At 41.6% G+C, this 22,219-nt stretch overlaps 1 protein-coding gene across 1 annotated transcript in view; it reads left to right on the top strand.

Moving 5' to 3' along the window:
* The window catches only part of LOC148355665 (flavin-containing monooxygenase 5-like), a 30,194-nt gene extending 12,777 nt beyond the window's left edge, over positions 1-17,417 (top strand). Inside the window, exons 5-10 of the mRNA XM_088349872.1 lie at positions 557-699; positions 5,345-5,541; positions 12,203-12,350; positions 12,422-12,629; positions 13,893-13,965; positions 15,264-17,417. Coding sequence (XP_088205998.1) covers positions 557-699; positions 5,345-5,541; positions 12,203-12,350; positions 12,422-12,629; positions 13,893-13,965; positions 15,264-15,681 — 1,187 coding nt within the window. The 3' untranslated portion in view covers positions 15,682-17,417. The remainder of the gene's footprint in view (positions 1-556; positions 700-5,344; positions 5,542-12,202; positions 12,351-12,421; positions 12,630-13,892; positions 13,966-15,263) is intronic.
* Positions 17,418-22,219: the final 4,802 nt, after the last annotated feature.

Here is a 22,219-nt window from a genome sequence, read left to right as displayed (position 1 = left end):
GAAAAAATAAAAAGACTTTTCAGGTCTGCAATAATTTCGCTAAGACTCCTAGAATATCTAACATTTAAAGAAACATTCATTTTTTTAGAGTATTTATGAAAAATAAATCACTCAACTATTTCAAACGTGGATCTTCTGAAAAAGGGGCTAAGCACTTTCCACTTGAATTGTATGCTCTTGTGATTTAAGTTTGCATAAAAGTAAACATTTTATTTCAAAGTAAAATGTGGGAAATGTTTTACTTTTAATCATGTCTTATAAAATACATGACTTTTAAATGGAAACTAATATTTACTGGGAAAACATATCAACTAAAATTTGGTGACATTTTCTTGCTTTCCAAGAATTTCAAATACAGTGAAAATATTTTACATTTTCGAGCACATTTTGTAACATGAAAACAAAGAGATTGACCAAGCCTTTTTTTAGTACAGTAGTCGTCCTTATGCAGCCCATAATCAAGCGCCCACTGATTACCTCTATCATTTTGAACCTTCACCTTGTTCAAGTTTTAAAGTCTTTCCTACCGCATTAATGATTGACTATTTTGGGCCAGGCTTCCATACCTTCCAAGGAAAGTACTTTCACAGTCGCGACTACAAAACACCAGAGGAATGGCGGAACAAGAAAGTGGTGGTGGTCGGCATCGGAAACTCTGGAGGGGACATTGCCGTGGAGCTCAGCAGGGTCACCAAGCAGGTAGATACACCCTTGATGTGGCATCCATCCATCCATCCATTTTCTGCACTGCTTATCCTCAGTAGGGTCGTGAGGATGCTGGAGCCCATCCCAGTTATCTTCAGGCAGTGGCCAGGGGACACCCTGAACTGGTTGCCAGCCAGTCGCAGGGCACACAGAGACAGACAATTCACTCGCTCATCCACACCTAGGGACAATTTGGACCGACCAATTAACCTGACATGCATGTTTTTGGAATGTGGGAGGAAACCGGAGTGTCTGGAGGAAACCCACGCAAGCACGGGGAGAACATGTGGCACCTATTTAATCATAAAATATAGCCTAAAATCCAGAGTGTTTTTCATTGAGACCGGCTTGTGTGAAAAACAAAGTTGAATAAAATGAATAATCTATCTATATACCAAACCCATATTCCCCTAGTGGGAGGTGTCTGGAGTCAAGAACACCCACATTCACCAAACATTTATTCTCGTTGGCTCTTCCCAACCTGACTCTGAATATTAATCCCACTGCACAACAAGGGGTTGCTGTGTGATGCAACACTTCATCAGCAGATGGTTTACCTACCCCGCATCATATGCGTCAATATCAGTCATTCTTAACTATCCGCCATTTATATATATCCCTTGCACACACTCTTGCCGCTATTAAAAAACTGACTATCCAGAGCATGTTTTACTCTATCCATCCCACCATATTTGGGCCTTCCTCTCATTCTATTAAAGCAAACAGCCTTAGTCCATTCTTTCTACATGTCCAAACCATCGCAGAACATTTTCATCAACTCTCTCTGCAAGCTCTCGCACCACACTAGTTCTTCTCCTTACTTCCTCATTCCTTAACCTGGCCAGTCATGTCACTCCACACATACTACGCAAAGATGTAATTTCAAAGACATTTAACCTATTATGCTCATTTAGTCTCAAACCCCGTGCTTTTGAGCCATACATAACTGTTGGTACCAGCACACCTTTGTACAATCTTTGCTTTGCATCCATTCGCAGATGTCTATATTTGAACAATCTGTTCAGCACACCCATTGCCTTGCACATTTCAACCACCCTCTGTTGCCACATACAAACCCAAATACTTAAAACCATCGACCGTAAAGTTCGGACTATAGAGCTGACCTGATTATAAGCCGCACCCACTACATTTTTAAAGGAAAAGCCATTTTGTACATACATAAGCTGCACCTGACTATAAGCTACATGTACCCACATTGGAACATGAGATATTTAAAAGGAAAGACGATTCACAGAACAAGTTTTAATAATATACGGTACCTTAACCGCCGGACTTTTGATAAACAAATACTTGTCTGTACGATGTCCCCAGTCACTGAAATATGTCACGCCACATATGATTGGATAGCTTCAACTCTTGGAATTCAAGTTATGATAACCATTTCAAAATATTCAGATTCACATATACTTTATTGTCATGCTTGTACACCTGTATACAGAACGAAATGTCGATACATCTGACCCGCACAGTTTCCTTGAATGTACAGATATAAATAAAATGTTGTATTGAGTTGGGGTATTAAAGTACTAATAATATACTAAATAATTATAGCTATGTATAGTATTTTACAGTAGTGCAAAGAGTGCAAGAGGAGCAGCTAACCAGATGTGCAAAATGGGCAGTCAGGTAAACAAGTCACTATACATTAACAAAAACACTGGAGTACGATAGTGCAGAGGAGAACAGATGTGCAAAGGAGTGGCTAGGTATAAGAGAACTGCCAGTAGTGCAAAAAAACAAACAAAAAACAAACAAACAGATGTACAGATTAGCAGCTGTGTAGGCTTACTATGTGTGTGATTGACCATTTAACAGTCTAGTGGCCAGGGGGACAAAGCTGTTGCAGAACCTGGTGGTCCTGCACCGCACACTGCAGTACCTCTTCCCAGAGGGTAGCAGAGTGAACAGGCCATATACTCATCAGAGTAACATAATCATCAGTCTGAAAAAAGATACCTGAAAACTATAAAGCCGAGGTAACTCACCATCACGTCCACTGGCCGTCTTCAACTTCTTTGAAAGTCGACCAAAATTGCTTTGTTCATCAAGGTCAATCCATAGAATCCAACTATGTAAAATATTTACTCCAAAAACACACAATAATGCCGACAGACAAATAGGAATCCGCCTTAAACATTTTTGCTTTGTTGGACGTCGCTTCTTGTGATGAAATGAAATGAAATGATCTGCATTTATATAGCGCTTTTCAAGTCAATGACTTCCCAAAGCGCTTTACATTGTGCTTCACATTTCCCAATAGCGGCCGTGATCTGTGCAGCCATGTAAGGCGCTAACCTGCTTATTGGGGGTTCAGTGTCTTACCCAAGGACACTTCGGCATGTAACACGGACAAGCCGGGATTCAAACTGGGATCCCTTAATCCTAAAACGATCGCTCTACCTCCTGAGCTACTGATCAGTTCATTTCGCCAAATTATTTCCGTTTACAAATAAACAGACTCGTAAAATTAATCCCAATATGGTCGTGAGCGCTCCCCTTTCGATTAACACCTTTTACATGTTGAAGGTTGGTTCATTCTAATTTTAATCATGTACAAAGATCGAAGTTACATTAAAGTTGCTTGTTCTCCAACACATATTGTCACGAAGCGGGTCAGGAGGCAGGAAGTTGGACATTTGCGTAGACGATCTGTCACTTTAATTGAGAAAGAAAGGTTGTCAAACACACAAACGGACCAAAAACAAAACAAAGCAGGCTCAAATGCAGGCAAAACTACAGACTTGGCATTTAACGGGATTAAACAGAACTTGCAGGAATCTTTTAGAATGTTACACCGAAGTGCAACAAAGTCCAACAAGCACAACAAGAATAAACAGGTATCAAACAGGCATGAACAGGTTTTCATCAAGGGTGAACAACGATCTGGCAAAGGGCAGTTCCAAAAGGCGAGTTTAAGTACCCATAGGAGTAATCAGGAAATGCAGGTCAGCCGGTGTCAAGGCGCAGGGCCAGCTGGGCGCCATGACAACCGTGCAGGACATGACATATATTGCAAGCGTCTCACTCTTACTTCTACTGCTCAGATGTCCCTGGCAGCCAGTGAAAAACAGGGTTGAAATCTTGGGGGAAAAGTTGTGGCTTATAGTCCAAATTTTACGGTACCTCCTGCAACTTTACACCATTCAACAAAATTTCTTATCTACCTACCTCACCACCACTAGAACACCTCATTACCCTACTCTTATCTGCATTCACTAAGCTTCCCTATCTTGCACAACCTATCTAACTAATAAATAACTAATAAATCTAACTCAACTACCAAAGTCCTCAGTCCTGCTTCAGACATTCCCACTCCTCCTCAACTCCCTCTACAGATCTCTGGCTCACCATTCTCAAAATACTCCCTCAGTCTTCCCTTATAGTCATCCTGCTCCTCTCACTTCTTCAACTCACTCATCTTCACTTCTTCTCTCGAATGCAGTTTCTTTCCATAACCCTGCCACTTACTACACCAGTGTCTGAAACTCATGACAAAAAGTTACAGGACACTAGGGCAGACAACTCTGAAAAGTTGCCTGCCCAGCCATAAAGTTGCCCTCCCCATATTTCCCAACTTGAAACACAATAAGACAACTAATCGCAAAAAAAAAAAAAAACATTGTTGCATGTCGAGCAACTCAGTATCTCATAACAAAATGTTAATTCACAATATATATGATATAGGGCAGCACGGCGGCGCAGTGGTTAGCGCTTGTGCGGCACAGTTCATGTCATGGGAACCTTTCGTGGGTTCAAATCCAGCTCCAGACTTCCTGTGCGGAGTTTGTATGTTCTCCCCGTGCTTGCGTGGGTTTCCTCCGGGCACTCCGGTTTCCTCCCACATTCCAAAGACATGCATTTCAGGTGAATTGGCCGGTCTAAATTGTCCCTAGGTGTGAATGAGCGAAAGAGTTGTCTGTCCCTGTGTGCCCTGCGGTTGGCTGGCAACCAGTTCAGGGTGTCCCCTGCCCACTGCCCGGTGATGGCTGGGATGGGCTCAATAGTACAATTAATGTGTAACATATTACTGTGTTTAGTGTCTGCAGATGCATAGTGAGGCACGCAATTCTCTTGCCTCAAGGCAGAGGGTGATTGTGAGACCAAAGATTCTGATTAAGCGCGCCCCTCCGTGGCCTTTTTTTTCCATAATGGAGTGTAACATTTTTCATGCTTTTTTTAAAAAGGAGTAGCACATAGACTTAATTTATAAGTTGTGGTAAACATTTTTTCCTACGCTGCATTACAGTAATTTTGTGTTTGTGGAATACGAGTTAAGAAGCAATACGGTAGCAGTTTTTATCCATTTCATTTTGAAAATGCTGTCGTCTGAAAATGACGTCATGTATGTTGGTGCTTCAGCTAATAACCTATCATGGCTCTGCTTCAGAAAGCAAATGATCCATAATTTGTTGTAAACATCATTTTCAAAATGGCCGCCCCCATAGGTAGACAGAAACAAGTAGGATTTGCTTTTTACTGAAAATCTTTACTGAAATATTCTACAAATACATGTTGGTGTGTTAGACTCACGGGGGGGTCTTTAATATATTATTATTTCTTTTTAAAATAAATTTAATTCCCCTTTTTTCTCCAACTTCCTTTTGTCCACTACTTTCAGCTTTACCTGAGCACCCGCAGGGGGGCTTGGGTGTTGAACAGAGTAGGGGACAACGGTGTGCCCCTCGACCTGGGCTTCAACAGGGCGATGATGCTGATCAGAAACCTGCTTCCGTTCGGGATGGCCTGCGACCTGGGAGAAAGTCGACTCAACAAGCGCTTTAATCACGACATGTACAGCCTGAAGCCAAAACACAGGTAGGCTGCAAAATGGATCCACACTCATGTTTTCATCAAAAAACTTGTCAAGTCAAGTCATTTTCATTTGTATAGCCCTTAATCACAAAGAGTCTCAAAGGGCTTCACAGGTTATTACACAGACTATTTTTTCTGACTATTATTACTCCATCCCCTGATCTGAAACCAACATGAGGGCAAGGGAAAAACTCAAAAACCTCAACATGAGGAAAATGAAGAAACCTTGAGAAGGGACCACACACGTGGCATCCCCCTTTCAGGATTACCAGACAGCAAAGGATAATACAGAGATATTGTCCAAGAAAAGTATAGGTTATTCATATGCTATAGAGTAGAAGTGTGTTTTAAGCTTAGATTTAAACATTTGCACTAAGGTTGCAGATCGGATCTCAGGGGGAAGAGCATTCCACCGCACCATTGCCCGGATGGAGAACGCTCTCGAACCTGCGGAACACTTCTTGGCTCTTGGGATCACCAGAAGACCGGCGCTCTCAGAACGAAGTCTTCGGACTGGAACATAGGGGGAAATCAGATCTGAAAGATATGAGGGAGCAAGTCCATGTATGATTTTGTATAATACTAAGAGGACCTTGAAATCACATCTTAGGCTAACAGGGAGCCAATGCAGGTTAGCCAAAATCGGGGTAATGTGATCGAACTTTTTTGTCCTAGTTAATAAATAGCCTTGTCTGATAGGTTTCAATGTTAGTAAACACTCAAAATAACGAGAGACGACATCAATGTATTTTGAACTTCCAAGGAGGACGGGAAGAGAGGCCTTCAGAAATGAAAGTCCAAATCAATCTAAAAGGCCCTCGCCGAGCTCTTTTTTAGTACATATGCTCCACCGCTAATCGTTTCACCGGATGCTAACGTTAGCATAGCGCTAAATCTCCTGCCCGCTACTATCAATAAACAGCAGCTTGCACACCCCAACGGAGCTTTATCGTCGACGGCGACTTTAATCGGGCATATTTATGGACTATATTCCCAAATCCATTCTATATGTGGACTGAGCAATTCGGGAAAAAACACTGGACTATGTGTAATGTAAGATCAAACATCAAACATTCCGGTTGTATCCACTAACTCTGTTTGTCCCTCATCTAGCCCCGTTCTCCCCCGTGCTTGCGTTTCCTCCGGTTTCCTCCCACATTCCAAAAAAACCCCATGCGATTCAGGTTAATTGGCCGGTCCAAATTGTCCCTAGGTGTGAATGAGCGATCGAATTGTCAGTCCCTGTGTGTCCTGCGACTGGCTGGCAACCAGTTTAGGGTGTCCCCTGCCCACTGCCCCGAAATGGCTGGGATGGGCTCCAGCACCCCCGCGATCCTACTGAGGATAAGCAGTGCAGATAGTGGATGGATGGATGGATGGTATGGATATCAGAGACCAGCAACGTGATTTCTGCTAGGGACAATGATTTATTAGTTAAAACGAAGAACAGGAGTGTGCAATAATAGCCAAAATAACAAACTGGCATCGTATGAAATGTCCTTTGCAGGTATCCAATATTTAAGAAAAAAACGTTTCTTTTTCAACTTGTTACTGAAAAGTGTAGATTTTAAATATCGTAGAGCACAACACCAGGTCAGTATAGAAATTGAGTAACAATTAAGTCATGGGTGTAGACACATTTACAGTAGACCCCCAGGATACAACATTAATCCATTCTGAGGTGGTGATCCCAAAGTAAAATTTCCGTACTTAATAAAAAAATACTAAATAGTAATGTGTATTATACGTGTATATGATCAAATAACATTATAAACTATTGTTAGGAATTGAATATTAAAATGTATGGTTTACCAATTTGTTCGAATTAGTTATCTGACTCCATTAACCAAACACAACCTACATTCGCCTAACAATGCACGCTCGTTTCTTGATGGAAAAGATGGACAAGAGACCGGCATTTCCACACGGGGCAGATTTAATTTCTTAAACAATTTAACTAAGTGAACTCCATCGAATATGGCTGAATTAGTGTCGCTCGAATCTGTCAAGCCTCCCCTCTCGATCTTCTGCTTCTCTCTCTCGGCCCACGTTTTTCCGCAAGCTGGTGTGCCGGCTCCTCCCATGAGCGTGCCAGGAAAGCCCCCACGTGGGCCCCACCATCTCGGAGAAGAGCGCCGTGATGTCTGGAATTAACCAAAACGACACCGAGCGTTTCCACGTCATCAGGGCCTTGTTCTCAAAACATCACCTGCCGTAACCCGTCAGCGTCCTGTTTTAAAATTCCCCTGCCAAAACATTGCGTATTTAGATACAGCGTGACCTGAAGCCCACTCAGTGAAAATCCTCATTGCACTCAATAAATGTAACTTGTATTCAATCGTATAAAATCCCTCATAGTCAAATGTATAAAATCCTTCATAATATATAAGTAAATGATAAATAACATTTTAATTTACTTTTAGCATGACGTCACTTGAGCTGGTAGAGTTGAGTAGTGGATGCTAAGGTGCAAAAGAGAGGGCGACGGTGGATTAAAATTAAAATGTATTAAAACTCCCACTTGTGACGAATTTCCTTTCCTTTCAAGATTTCCTTGTTTCAATAGCCTCCTTATTTTTAAGAATTGTCCCAATCTTCGATTGGTTACGGCCATGCAACCTAATGAGGGTAGCAATTCATTTGACTTCTTCATATTTCTTGATAATAACAAGCTTGGTTTCCATGATTATTATGTTTTGCTTCTTTCTTTACTTTTTCCTGCAAGCTTGGGGGCCCATAATGAATAGATGCAGTAGTAAAAATAGAGTATTGTATCGCCAACTAGCAAAGTCTTTACGGACCACACAAGATTCTGAACCCAATGAAGAGAAAGGCATTGTGGGGGGTAATTCAGCCAATAGCACATCGACATTTTCATGAGACCATAACGTAAACCAGAAGTAGATCAATAGCAAACAAGCATTTTACAGTGTTCATTTTACCTCTGAAAAGTGATGGGTCCCGGGGACTCGCATGCTCAAAAATCTATGGGTCCCAACAGAGATCTATGGGTCCCCAAAATTTTGTGTGCTCCATGCCCAAACTGTCGTATTTCCCCTGACAAAATACCAAAAAAATCTTTTTTTTTCAAACATGTTTATTTATGTAGTTTAACATGTTATATTGTACATGTGTTTCCTTATATCGTATATATTGTTAATGAACATTTTGTTGTGAGACACTTAGTTGCTCGACATGAATGAGGTTTATTATAAAAAAAGTTAAAAAATGAAGTCGCTTGTGTCACGGTCGCCTTGGTGACCAGTCTGCCCCGCCCTCTGGGCAACAGCTGAAGCAGTTCCACTAATTGTGGGTCTGCTATTTAAGGCTGCATTGTGGGCTCTGCGGTGGCTGGTTCATTACTCTTATACACAATCCCGGTCTGTTATGCTTGTCCTGTTTTAGTCAGTTATGCCTTGTCATGTTTTAGTCTGTTATGCCATGTCCTGTTGAGTTCGTGCCGGAGGAACTCTGTATTGTTCTGTTTTGCCCCGGAGTATTGGGCGACTTTTATTTTATTAAATAAAACTTATGGATCGTCAACGCATTTGAGTTCTCCCTTCATGCCTCCTGCCTCCGTTCTGGTCCGGTCCCCTTCCACTTCGCCACGTCTCGTGACAAAATGAACCAGCCAACAAATAGAACTCAGCGAACGATCCCAGCGCGACTTGGGGAGAGCTGGAGAGCGCAGTTCGGCAGGCGCCTACTGAGTTGGCCTTCCCTGCCCGTTCGAACCACGGCCCCGCCCGTCGTGGCCCCTGCTGTGCCTCGAATGGGGTCCCGGGAAGAATTGACGCCTGCCTGTTCGACTCTCATGCCTGCCTGCCCGACTCCCGTGCCGATTGCCTGCTATTCCGTCTCCCCTGCGTGCCAGTCCGACTCCGACTCCGCTGCCCGTCGGGCTGACTCCGACTCCGCTGCCTGCCAGTCCGACTCCGCTCCTCCTGTTTTGCCGGTTCTGATTTTGACTCTCTCATGTCTTGTCTGTTCTGATTTTGACTCTCTCATGTCTTGTCTGTTCTGATTTTGACTCTCTTATGTCTTGTCTGTTTTGATTTTGACCCTCTCATGTCTTGCCTGTTCTGATTCCGCCTGTCCTGTCTGAATCGCCACTCTGAACCCGAACCCCCTGAGTCTGACTCTTCTGAACCCGAACCCCCTGAGTCTGACTCTTCTGAACCCGAACCCCCTGAGTCTGACTCTTCTGAACCCGAACCCCCTGAGTCTGACTCTTCTGAACCCGAACCCCCTGAGTCTGACTCTTCTGAACCTGAACCCCCAGAGTCTGACTCTTCTGAACCTGAACCCCCAGAGTCTGACTCTTCTGAACCTGAACCCCCAGAGTCTGACTCTTCTGAACCTGAACCCCCAGAGTCTGACTCTTCTGAACCTGAACCCCCTGAGTGCGACTCTTCTGCATCGGCCTGACCTGAGTGCGACTCTTCTGCATCGGCCTGACCTGAGTACGACTCTTCTGCATCGGCCTGACCTGGGTGCGACTCTTCTGCATCGGCCTGTCCTGGGTGCGACTCTTCTGTAGAGGCCTGTCCTGAGTGTGACTCTTCTGTAGAGGCCTGTCCTGTTTACCTGTTCTGATTTTGCCTGTCCTGTTCTCGTCGGTTCTGCCTGTCTGTTATCCCCTGTCCAGTTTGCCCACCAGACCCCCTCCCTGCCGAGCGCCGATTCCGATCCGCCCGACGCAGATGGCGCCTGCCTCTCCCCGTTCCTGCGTGTTCGGAGGAGGGAGCGGGGTTGCCCCAATCGCGAGCGTCAACATTCCGGGGCGTGAGGTTGTAATTTTTTCTGTTTGGGACCTCGGGAGCTGTCCCTTAAGAGGGGGGCTCTGTCACGGTTGCCTTGGTGACCAGTCTGCCCCGCCCTCTGGGCAACAGCTGAAGCAGTTCCACTAATTGTGGGTCTGCTATTTAAGGCTGCATTGTGGGCTCTGCGGTTGCTGGTTCATTACTTATATACATAATCCCGGTCTGTTATGCCTTGTCCTGTTTTAGTCTGTTATGCCTTGTCATGTTTTAGTCTGTTATGCCATGTCCTGTTGAGTTCGTGCCGGAGGAACTCTGTATTGTTCTGTTTTGCCCCGGAGTATTGGGCGACTTTTATTTTATTAAATAAAACTTATGGATCGTCAACGCATTTGAGTTCTCCCTTCATGCCTCCTGCCTCCGTTCTGGTCCGGTCACCTTCCACGCCACCACGCCTCGTGACAGCTTGGACGTTCACTGTAGAAGGAAAAAATACATGCAAATATAATTAAGTAGAATAATACATTTTCTTATTCAAATTATTAATTCTTTTTCTGCATTAAATTATTGTTGTTAATCTACTGATTTAAAAGGATCGCCACAAACCTGTCTTTTTTCATTTTCTCCTTTTATACTTCCTTTTTTTCTTAACTTCTTTATACAACATAATCTTTCGTAATATAATGCATCAAAGCAAGTGAGCCGTTTGAGAGCTGGCTCTCTTTAATGAGTTGAGCCGAAAAAGCCGGTTCTCTAAAAAGAGACGGACTTTCACTACACAACTCGAACTCGAGATCGGCGTGCAAACGAAAATTCGAACCGCGAGACCAAAACAACAATGGCGGACCTGCCTGACGAAAAGTTTGGAGTGCGGTAAATCTTTGTTAAAAAATGATAATGACAATTTTGTGTCAAAAAAGTTGCGTCCAGGTGACGCACGTTGATTTGACACGATGCGTCCCCAGCAAAAATAATGCGTCTAGGACGCAGGGACGCGGGCAAACGAGAACACTGATTTTAAATACATAACTCTACACACGAGCAGCACGGCGGCGCAGTGGTTAGCGCGGGTGCGGCACAGTTCTAAGGTCATGGGAACCTCCTGTGTGGGTTCAAATCCAGCTACCGGACTTACTGTGCGGAGTTTGTATGTTCTCCCCGTGCTTACGTGGGTTTCCTCCGGGCACTCCGGTTTCCTCCCACATTCCAAAGACATGCATTTCAGGTGGATTGGCCGGTTCAGATTGTCCCTAGTTGTGAATGAGCGAGCGAGTTGTCTGTCCCTGTGTGCCCTGCGATTGGCTGGCAACCAGTTCAGGGTGTCCCCTGCCCACTGCCCGATGATTGCTGGGATGGGCTCCAGTACCCCCGCGACCCTACTGAGGATAAGCGGTACAGCTAATGAGATGAGAGATGAGAACTCTACACACGCACAAACACTTTCATCCTGAAAAACACCAGCAACCGTCTTTTCGAACTATTACAATTAGCCCGAACGAACAGACTGAAGTATAGCTTCTTCCCTAAAGCTATCAAATCGTAGAATGTCCCGGTTCAATGTGCTATACCCCAGCTTTAAGTGCAATACCCTGGTTGTGTATAGTTTTTATTTTAGATATTCTTGAAAAATGTATGACAGAAGAATATTTTTAGGGGGTGCGCCTTATAATCTTTTGGACTGTATAGTGCGGTAAATTGGGTAAATTGTTGTTGACGATGTAATGAAGGGCAAAAAAATCGTTTTATTCCACACCGTAGAGTGTAAACAACACAACACAAGGCGGGGTCAACCTATCCTAGGTTCTACAGTAAACGCTTCTTCAGGATTAATCAAGGTCATCTAAAACACTCTTGGAATTGGAGTAAAATTCTGAATGCACAGTGATCAATTCTCAATGTCTCAGGTTGTTCAGCCAGCATCCTACTGTGAACGACGAGCTCCCAAACCGCATCTTGTCTGGGACAGTGCAGGTGAAGCCCAACATTCGGCGATTCGAAGGCTCCACTGTGGAATTTGATGACGGAAGCATTGTAGAGGACGTGGACCTGGTGGTAGGTCATCCACAACGACGTCTTCAAAATATGCTTTTGTGCGTTAAAGCAACTTATGTTTTTGCCTTCAGGTTTTTGCTACAGGGTACACGTTTTCCTTCCCTTTCTTGGCCTCACATGTTATCACCGTGTCAGAAAATAAGGCGTCTCTGTACAAGTACGTGTTCCCACCGGAGCTAGAGCGTCACACACTGGCAATCATTGGGCTGGTGCAACCTTTGGGGGCCATAATGCCCATCTCTGAGATACAGGCTAGGTGGGCCACCAGGGTCTTCAAAGGTAGGAATCTATTGTAAACTAGTCTGATGTAGCAAATTACAAATACTTCATTGGAAGAAATGTTATTTTATGTATTATTTTATTACATCTTAAAGTCCCAGTGTGAAATATTTGACAACTAGATGGCACTGTTCTCTCATGCCAACATAAACTTTTGCCACAGCAAGATGGCAGACAAACATGGCGGCGACCTTAGGTATGGATTCTATAATGTAAAAGAAATACAGATTTCTCGACCGATGTTTTTTTATAAAAATAAACAGTGGTATGACAGTTTATGTATTTTTGCCTAGTATTCAAATCAATGTTTGGTTCTTTTTACTGAATTAAATGTTTTTGTATCACTAGCAGTGTTCATTTTACCTCTGAAAATTGATGAGTCCCGGGGACTCGCATGCTCAAAAATCTATGTGTCCCAACAGAGATCTATGGGTCCCCAAAATTTAGTGTTATCGATGTTGAAATTGTAAATCGGTGACAAATATATTATAAAAATCTATATATTCATTCAGTTTTAATCATCAAATTATTAATTAATTTTCTGCATCAAATTATTGTTGGTAATATACCGATTAAAGTGATAACCACAAACCTGTCTTTTTTTTCATTTTCTCCTTTTATACTTCCTTTTTTTCTTAACTTCTTTATACAACATCATAATTCGTAATATAATGCATCAAAGCAAGTGAGCCGTTTCAGAGCCGGCTCTCTTGAATGAGTTGAGCCGAAAAAGCCGGTTCTCTAAAAAGAGACTTTTCACCACACAACTCGAGATCGGCGTGCAGACGAAAGCTCGAACCGCGAGACCAAGACAACATCTGCCGGATCTGCCTGATGAAAAGTTTGGAGTGCGGTAAATCTTTGTTTAAAAAAAATGTAATCGGGTAATAATGACAATTTTGTGTCAAAAAAGTTGCGTCCCGGGGACGCACCTTGATTTGAGACTATGCGTCCCCAGCAAAAATGATGCGTCTAGGACGCGGGGACGCGGGCAAAAGAGAACACTGCACTAGGAGGCACTAAATATTTCACACTGTCCCTTTGGGTATTGCCTGGAATAAGGGTTTCCTTTGTAGCTAGGGTTAGGGTTTGGTTGGAGTTAGGGTTTTTATTTAAGCCCTAAACTGGTAAGTTCATTGACTTATTTACGAACTTAAGAAAATTTCTATTTTATCTAAGTACAGACTGTGACTATGTTCTGGCCATTGTATATTCCATCTGTTAATGTAAAACGAGTACAAAAATAATTTGTGTTGTCACCAGGCTGTATCAAGTTACCTCCATTGGCTAACATGCTGGATGACATCAAATGTAAACAAGATACCATGGCTGACAGGTAACTCCAGAATCAGACCAAATTTTATCGAAAAACTTTACTTGACATTTAAGTCAATTTGGGGTTATTAAGAAAGGGTGACATTTTCTACCTTGAAATAGCACAGTACAAATAGGATTTAGAGTACCGTAAATTCCGGACTATAGAGCGCACCTGATTATAAGCCGCACCCACCACATTTTAAGAGGATAACCTCTTTTGTACTTACACAAGCCGCACCTGTATATAAGCCGCATGCGCCCACATTAAAACATGTAACACAATCACAGAAGTAACCCAAACCCGACTTTAAGTCCCGCGATTGTAACCAAATATAAAGTGCTCAGACCAAAAACCACAGCCGGCAAAATTAACGGAAAATGATACCGGTACTTAAGGTTTGATGCAGACCTGCAGAGTCCGGGTCCCGTTGGAAGTAATCCAAGGGAAAAAAAATCTATATTTCCAAAGGTAAGGGTGGGAAAAATATATATCCGCTATTGTCGGCCGGGTCCACAAACACGTCTCACCTTTACTCCACTTCCCGTCAGCCCCCGTTGTTTTCGCCCCTTCTTTTTGATTCGCCCGTGGAAAACATATCAGAATAAGTTTCTAAAATAAATACATTACAAAAATATACAGTTGCAAATACATATGGTTACACATATTTACAAAGAAAGACGGTACACAGAGAGAGTTTTCAAAGCTTTAATAATAATAATATAACTTTCATCCCAAACCGTGACTGTGACAGGTAGCAACACGCTACTACCAACACGCTCGCAAGACAGTATACGGGTCTGTAAAAAAAATATACCGTACTTGTGAAAACACGGTCCTCATCTTCCTCCTTATAACCGACGCCATCAAAGTCGTTTTCCCCAGTGTCGGAAAGAAACTTTGTCATATAGACGTCTTTCCACGCTCCCTTATTCTAAAACACGCTAGCAACACGCTCGCAAAGTAAAGTTTACGTGCAATAGCTCTGTTTCCTTCTTCATCGGATTGCTCGATTGCATTTAGCTTGAAAGCTGCTGCATGTGCCTTTCTATTTGCAATTTGCATGATGAGGGTAACTTTACGCTAATTTAATTTGTGCACAAACTAAGAAGTTGCAGTCTTCCTCGGCCCATATATTCCACCGGTCTAAATCTTACCTTTTGTACTCGAGCGCCGCTGGCGGCCGTTAGAAAAATTACATAAATTGGCCGTATCACTGAATAAGCCGCAGGGTTGAACGTTTGGGAAAAAAGTAGCGGCTTATAGTCCGGAATTTACGGTAAATCAAACTCACTCAACCTTTTTTTTTTGTATTTCAGGTATGTGAGAAGTCAAAGACATACCATCCAGGTAGACTACTCCACCTACATGGATGAGATAGCGACGCAGTTGGGTGTGCGGCCCAACATCCTCCGGTTGCTGCTGACTGACCCAAGACTCGGTCTCAACTTGTTTTTTGGCCCCATTAGCCCGTACCAGTACCGTCTGCGGGGACCCGGCAAATGGGCCGGGGCACGTCAGGCCATCCTGACGCAGTGGGAACGTGTAGCTGAGCCGATGCGGACGCGACCGTGCGACCGAGTCGAGGCCAAACGCTCTCTTAAGTGGCCACTCTTTGTGTTGGCCTCTGTGGGCGTTGCCGCGTTTGTGAATAGAAGCAAACTAGCTGGTTTATTGGAGGACCCTACCTCCTTTTTGGACCGAGTCAAAGTCCGCCTGCCTGCAATGGGAAAATGAAATGAACCGAAAGTCTGATACACGTTTTAATCATGGGTCTCAAACTCAATTTATCCGGGGTCTGGCCGCTGAAAACAAAGTCCAGGTGAACCTGGGCTGCATCAGGTTTCTCACAAGCAAAGCTCTGACAAAAGTATTCCAAAGCTCTCAAATATATTTTTGGCCAGTAGAGCAAGAGAGCTAAGGAGTAACGTCCTGCTCGTGCCTGCATGTTTTTATTTTTGATTTATCGGTGTAGCATGAAAATGGTGAAAGTAGGAAAGGCCTGCTTCTAGTAGAGTCCAAACCCGAAACCCCCAAAAAAGTTTTTTAAAAAGTAGTTTATTCAAACGCGTCTAAGAAATGCACATACATTACTTGCACGCTCAACATAAGGAGCTGATTGAGCTACAATCATGACTTTAAGTCAGGAGATGGCGGCAGAGAGTTGGTTATAAGGTCCCAGCTCCTTCAAAATGAAAAAATGAAAATGGACCAAACATTGACAGAGAAACAACCCAAAAACGACCATTAAAAAGCCCAGAGACGACCAAAAACGACTGGAAAAGTACCAAAAAAAACCTCTAAATTGTAAAAAAAAAATGAACTGAGAAGTATAAAAAATTACTAGAAGTACAGAAAACAATGAAAAAAGAACAAAAGGTAGTGAAAAGTGTGAAAAAGAATCCTGAAAAATAACTAAATAGTATAAAAAAAGAACTGAAAAGCAGGGGGAAAAAAGTGTTAAAAAGTATTTAGTAAGTACATATTACTCAAAAGTATAAAAATGAATGAAAAAGGACTGAAAATGAAGGGCAGCACGGCAGCACAGTGGTTAGCGCGTGTGCGGCACAGTTCTGTGGTCATGAGATCAAACCTCCTGTGTGGAGTTTGCATGTTCTCCCCGTGCTTGCGTGGGTTTTCTCCGGGCACTCCGGTTTCCTCCCACATTCCAAAAACATGCATGTCAAGTTAAATGGCCGGTCCAAATTGTCCCTAGGTGAGCGGTTGAATTGTCTGTCCCAGCCACCGAATGTGGACTTAAAATGACATCTGGGTTAATAGTAAGACCAAATAAGGATAACTGTTCTTCTGAGTGAAGTCTTGTGCTGTTCCCAGGTTGTTATACGAGAGCACTCTTCCTCTTTATCGCTTTCTCTCTCACACTCTCTATATCCCTTTCTCAATTACAGTTTCTCTCACTCTTTTTCAATTGTTTTTTTTCTTTCTATCTGACTCTCTATCTCGCTTTTTCTTCACTGATTGTTTCTCTCTCTCTTTCTCTCTATTTACTGTATTCACTATATCTGTTCTCTCTATCTTTTGTTCTCTCGCTCTTTATGGTTTTATCTCTTCTTCACTCTCGCTTTTTCTTTATAGTTTTATCTCTTGCTCTCTCTCACGCTCTCTTTATGATTTTATCACTTGTTTTCTTACTCTCTCTTTATGGTTTTATCTCTTTTTCTCTCTCTCGTTCTCTCTTTATGGTTTTAGCTCTTGTTCTTCCTCGCTCCCTCTTTATGGTTTTAGCTCTTGTTCTCTCTCTGGGTCTCTCTGTGGTTTTATCTTTTGTTCTATCTTACTCTTTCTTTATGGTTTTATCTCTTGTTCTCTCTCTCGCTCTCTATATGGTTTTAGTTCTTGCAACTGGCTGGCAACCAGTTCAGGGTGTCCCCTGCCCACTCCCCGAAGATAGCTGGGGTGGGCTCCAGCACCCCCGCAACCCTAATGAGGATAAGCGGTGCAGATAATGGATGGATGGACTGAAAATGACTCAAAAAATGCCCAAAATAGGAAGCTAAAAACATAAGTCGGCCCCAAAAAACAAAAAACACATAAAAAGTAATTAAAAAAATATTATATATATATATATATATATATATATATATATATATATATATATATATATATATATATATAATTTGTTTGTGTTTTTTTTTTTTTAAAGACAGGTGTCACGAACTATCATTCAGCGTGTTTGGGACCCTTGGTTTAAATCATTTTATTAATTAACATTTGTTGCACTGCAATCATATCCATGATGATATTATGCACTTACCGTACTTTCTGCACTATAAGGTGCACCCCCAAGAATAACCTTTGGTGATTTTGTTTTTTTTATATAATGTGCACAGAATTAAAACTACAGCAATGGCTAGGATTGCACTATAAATTAAAAACTACAATGTAGGTGCACTGATTAATTGGTCTGTATATGTCACAGATCACATAACATTGGATGCAACAGGAATCGAACCTCGATTGTGGCGGGGAGCACAGTGGATCTCATCCACTAGACCACCGGGGATGTAACGACACATAAATTGGCATTATTGTTTATCTCATCACCACACTATTTTTAATCATTGTACCTAATTGTTACTATTGGGCTGGGCCGTGAGAATATTGCCCGGAGATGGCTGGGATGGGTTCCAGCCCCCCCCGCGACCCTAATAAGGATAAGCGGTACAGCTAATGAGATGAGATGAGATGAGACGAAACCGTTCCGTGGTGCAGAAAAGGTTGGGGACCACTAAAATACAGTAATGTATTGCGGACTCACAAAGTATTTACGAAGTCCACTAGAATCTGAACTGAACAAAAGGAAAGGCATTGTTGGAAGTAATTCGGTTCTCCTGAAAAATATAAATAAAAGGACGGCCGCAAATATTCAAAAAGTTTGTAAATTATAGCGCTTAGTTTGCGTTGAGAAAAGTGATACAAATTTTAACACCAATTTGTAACCACTTTCTCTGTTCTCATTTATCTAATATATCTGGTACTGTGACAAAAAAATACAGTATTGGGATAATGAGGTAATGTCCAATGCTTTTTCATTTATCGTTTCTTTGTGGTTTAGTGAATAGGATTCAGGGTTAGTATTATACCCGAAGCCGGCCCACTTAGCCATAGAGAAGGAATTCTAATAAATGAACACATGCACTGTAAGTGAGAGATACATGTGCAAATTATTTTTCTCATCCAGCCAGTCATAAATCCACATTGACATGAGACTTTGTGAAATTTCCCCTTCTTCCTGAATCGTCCCTCCAACATTGGGATCCCCCATGGTTTCTCACGGGGGTCTAGGTTTGACTCCTGTCGCATCCAATTTAATGGCATTGTGAGCAAGCATCTTGGTCCTGAGTAAAACATTTCCAAGTTTGTCATGTATAAGGCGCACATTCCCATTTTTAGCCAATTCTTGGTTTTGGGTGTGCCTTATAGTCAGGAATTACGGTACTTTTATTGATTACCAAACACAAAATTGTGAAGCAATTAACCGACCAGAAGAAAGTAACCAAATGCACACAGATCAATCAAAAATACAAATATTTCAGAAGAGCAGCTCTAGTAATTAGTAATGTCCTCTATTTCTGATGATAATAAAGTCTTACAACTGTCAAATTGTCTCTCATCCGTAAGCATTTCGTGGAATATTATAAAGATGAAATACTGCCACCTACAGAGTCTTTGGAAGCACTACAACCAGCGTACGGGCCGGGGAAAAGCGCCACGATGCTGCATGAAGGCAGCGCCGGTAGATCGCCTTTTTTAGGGAAAAACAAAAACATAAAAACACAAACAATAGTCACAAACACAATAATTATACATCATGATTAATTTACAATTAATTACAATTTCATGAACTATTACTAAGTACCATCCTGTTGAACGCCGGTAGAACCCGGAACAAAATGCGCCCGGTTTGATTCGCTCTCGTTCAGGTTGCCAGGTTTCTTTAAAATACGCAGTGGTTGCAGAGGACCGCCCGGACGTTATGCCGCTTTGTTGTTTCATTTTCATTTACTAGGGCCTGTGGGCAATGTTCCCTCTAAACTTCGCGCGTGCGCAATCGAGCACTGCCCGCACATTCACAGCGCACAAGAAAATCTAGCCAGCTCACAAAAATGAGGGCTCAAAATGGCTAATTAAGAAGCGAATTAAGTCAAAGTTACAGTGCATGAGGTAAAAATACACGGGTTCCACTGACGCTGTGTTCTAAATGCGGTATTTCGAAGTCAAGGTCCAAGTAGAACAAAGTTGAGTAAAGTCAGTAGAGTTTTTCGAGAACCGGCTTCTTCGGCTCGGCTCACTAAAAGGAACAGGCTCTTTCGGGTCCTAAACGGTTCTTCATGTTTTTTTTGCTTCTTTAATCCCAACATGACCAAATATTATGTAAAATTATGCACAAAATGACTTAAAGGAAGGGGCGAATAGAACAAAATAGAAAAAAAATACCAAAATGAAAATGTAGTGAAAAGCTGAGAAAAAAAGAAACAAAAGGAAGAGAGAAAAAGAAAGAAAAATTTAGAAAAAAAAACAGAAAAAAAGAAACAAAGGAAAAAAATAAATAGAGAACAAAAAGAAAAAAGTAACAGCTAGGAAAAAATAAAAGGAATTTTTAAAAAAGTAGAAAAAACACAAGACATAAGAAACTAACTATGAATAAAATTACTAAATTTTGTGCAGGCTTGGGGAGTAACGGAATGCATGGAACGGCAAAAATGATGATGGCAAGCTGTTTGGATTTATTTTCATTTTGTTTCTGTCGCATTTTATGTTAGTTTTGCCGGGGATCAAAGAGATCAAAGCCGGGAGAGAAAGCTTACCACGTGTTGTGAGTCATCATTTTATTCATATTTAGTTTATTTTGTCTTTTATTAGCATATTTGGTATTGGAGTAATCCCAAAGTAATTGAAAGTAATCCAGTTAAAGTAACACTACCCAACCCTGTTATGTATATATATATATATGCATTTATTCTTCAATGATTAAAAATCAGATAGATCTTCAGACCTCACCCCTTGACTATTTTTTTAACCCAATGCAGCCCGCAACTCAAAAAGTTTGCCCACCCCTGAGAGTTAATGATTTATCTAAAATCAATTGGTTACTAAATTATGTAAATTGGTACATCTACTTACAAATTTTGCCACATACAAAAGTTTCAGGTTACAGAGTACCTGATTGGGACAATGTTGCCTCTAGTTACAAAGGCCTCAGGATACAAAGTCAAAAAAGTCTCCGAGTTCTAACTGGCAATCCACGGCGTATGAGTGAATTCCAGCATGCTCGTCGAGTTCCCAATTAAAGTTAAAAGGTAAATGAATATGTTTATTATTTCCTGTATTCTTTGATGTTAGTTTTTTTTTACATTATGTGCTTCTCATTTTATGTTTATTGTGCGCTAATCTAATTTCAACATGTATTTGTTTCATGTTCTGATGCTCTTTTCTAATTTATTGAAAAATATATCATTTTTGCATGCCTTGGAACGGATAAGCGCATTTACATTCAAAAGGCGTCTCTTTTTAGAAATGTTTCAGGTTACAAAGATCCTCCCACAACACAATACATTTGTAAGTAGAGCATACCTGTCAACCTGTATGTTTTTGCCGTACAAAGTAAGTTTATTATGCATTTTAAGATGTGGACGACGTACAAGAAAATCTGTACGGAAAAACGAAATTTTTCAATTATGGGTACCATCCGGTATACACTGACTATGACGAAACGGCAAATCAATCAAGTCAAACGAGTTTGCCGCGGTAGCCTCTATCTCGGTATCGTTTTTTTCGTTGCAAACGAAGAGAGCGGTTTGAAGCTACTGTGTGCATGCATCTGCCGCCTGGGGATTTCCCATCATGCATAATTCTGCATTATATTATGAATTATTATGTTGTATAAAGAAAAAAAAGTATGTATAAAAGGAGAAAGTGAAAAAAGACAGGTTTGTGGTTATCCCTTTAATCAGTATATTACCAACAATGATTTAATGCAGAAAATGAATTAATAATTTGAATGAGAAAATTCTACTTAATTATATTTGCATGTATTTTTTTCCTTCTACAGTGAACGTCAAAGCTACTTCATTTTTGAACTTTTTTTATAATAAACCTCATTCATGTCGAGCAACTCGGTATCTTACAACAAAATGTTAATTAACAATAAATGAATATATTGAATGTAGGTAAAACTAAGGAGATGATAATAGATTTCCGTACTAAGCCTCCCCCGCATGTGCCACTGTCAATTAATGGTAGTGAGGTGGAACTGGTCCATTCATTCAAGTTTCTGGGTACTTACTTGTCAGCTGACCTCACATGGACTGTCAATGCTACTGATATTCTAAAGTCAGCCAGACAAAGGCTCTACCTCCTTCGTCAACTCAAATCATTCGGAGTCCGTCAATCCATTCTAGTCAATTTTTTATCGTGCTATCATTGAATCCGTTTTAACTAGTTTGGTTTGGTCGCGTCAATCAGAAAGAATTTTTAAAGATGGAATCAGTAGTGAGGACGGCAGAGGAAATAATAGGTACTGGCCTCCCGTCCCTGCAAAGTATCTACATCGATCGAACCAGAAAACGGACACTTAAAATTATAGACGATCCCAGTCACCCTGCTCGCAGGTACTTTGATTACCTGCCGTCAGGTCGCCTTCTTCGCTCCATTGCGAGCAAGACTTCCCGTCTTAAAGAGAGCTTTTACCCTTCCGCTATCCGTATGTTCAACGGGAATTGATTTAGGTTATTATGTATAATATTATTATGCC

This window comes from Urocampus carinirostris, chromosome 12 (assembly GCF_059441175.1).
Source record: "Urocampus carinirostris isolate Australia breed hairy pipefish chromosome 12, RoL_Ucar_1.0, whole genome shotgun sequence".
NCBI lineage: Eukaryota > Metazoa > Chordata > Actinopteri > Syngnathiformes > Syngnathidae > Urocampus > Urocampus carinirostris.
This window is presented reverse-complemented; position numbering and strand designations above follow the sequence as displayed.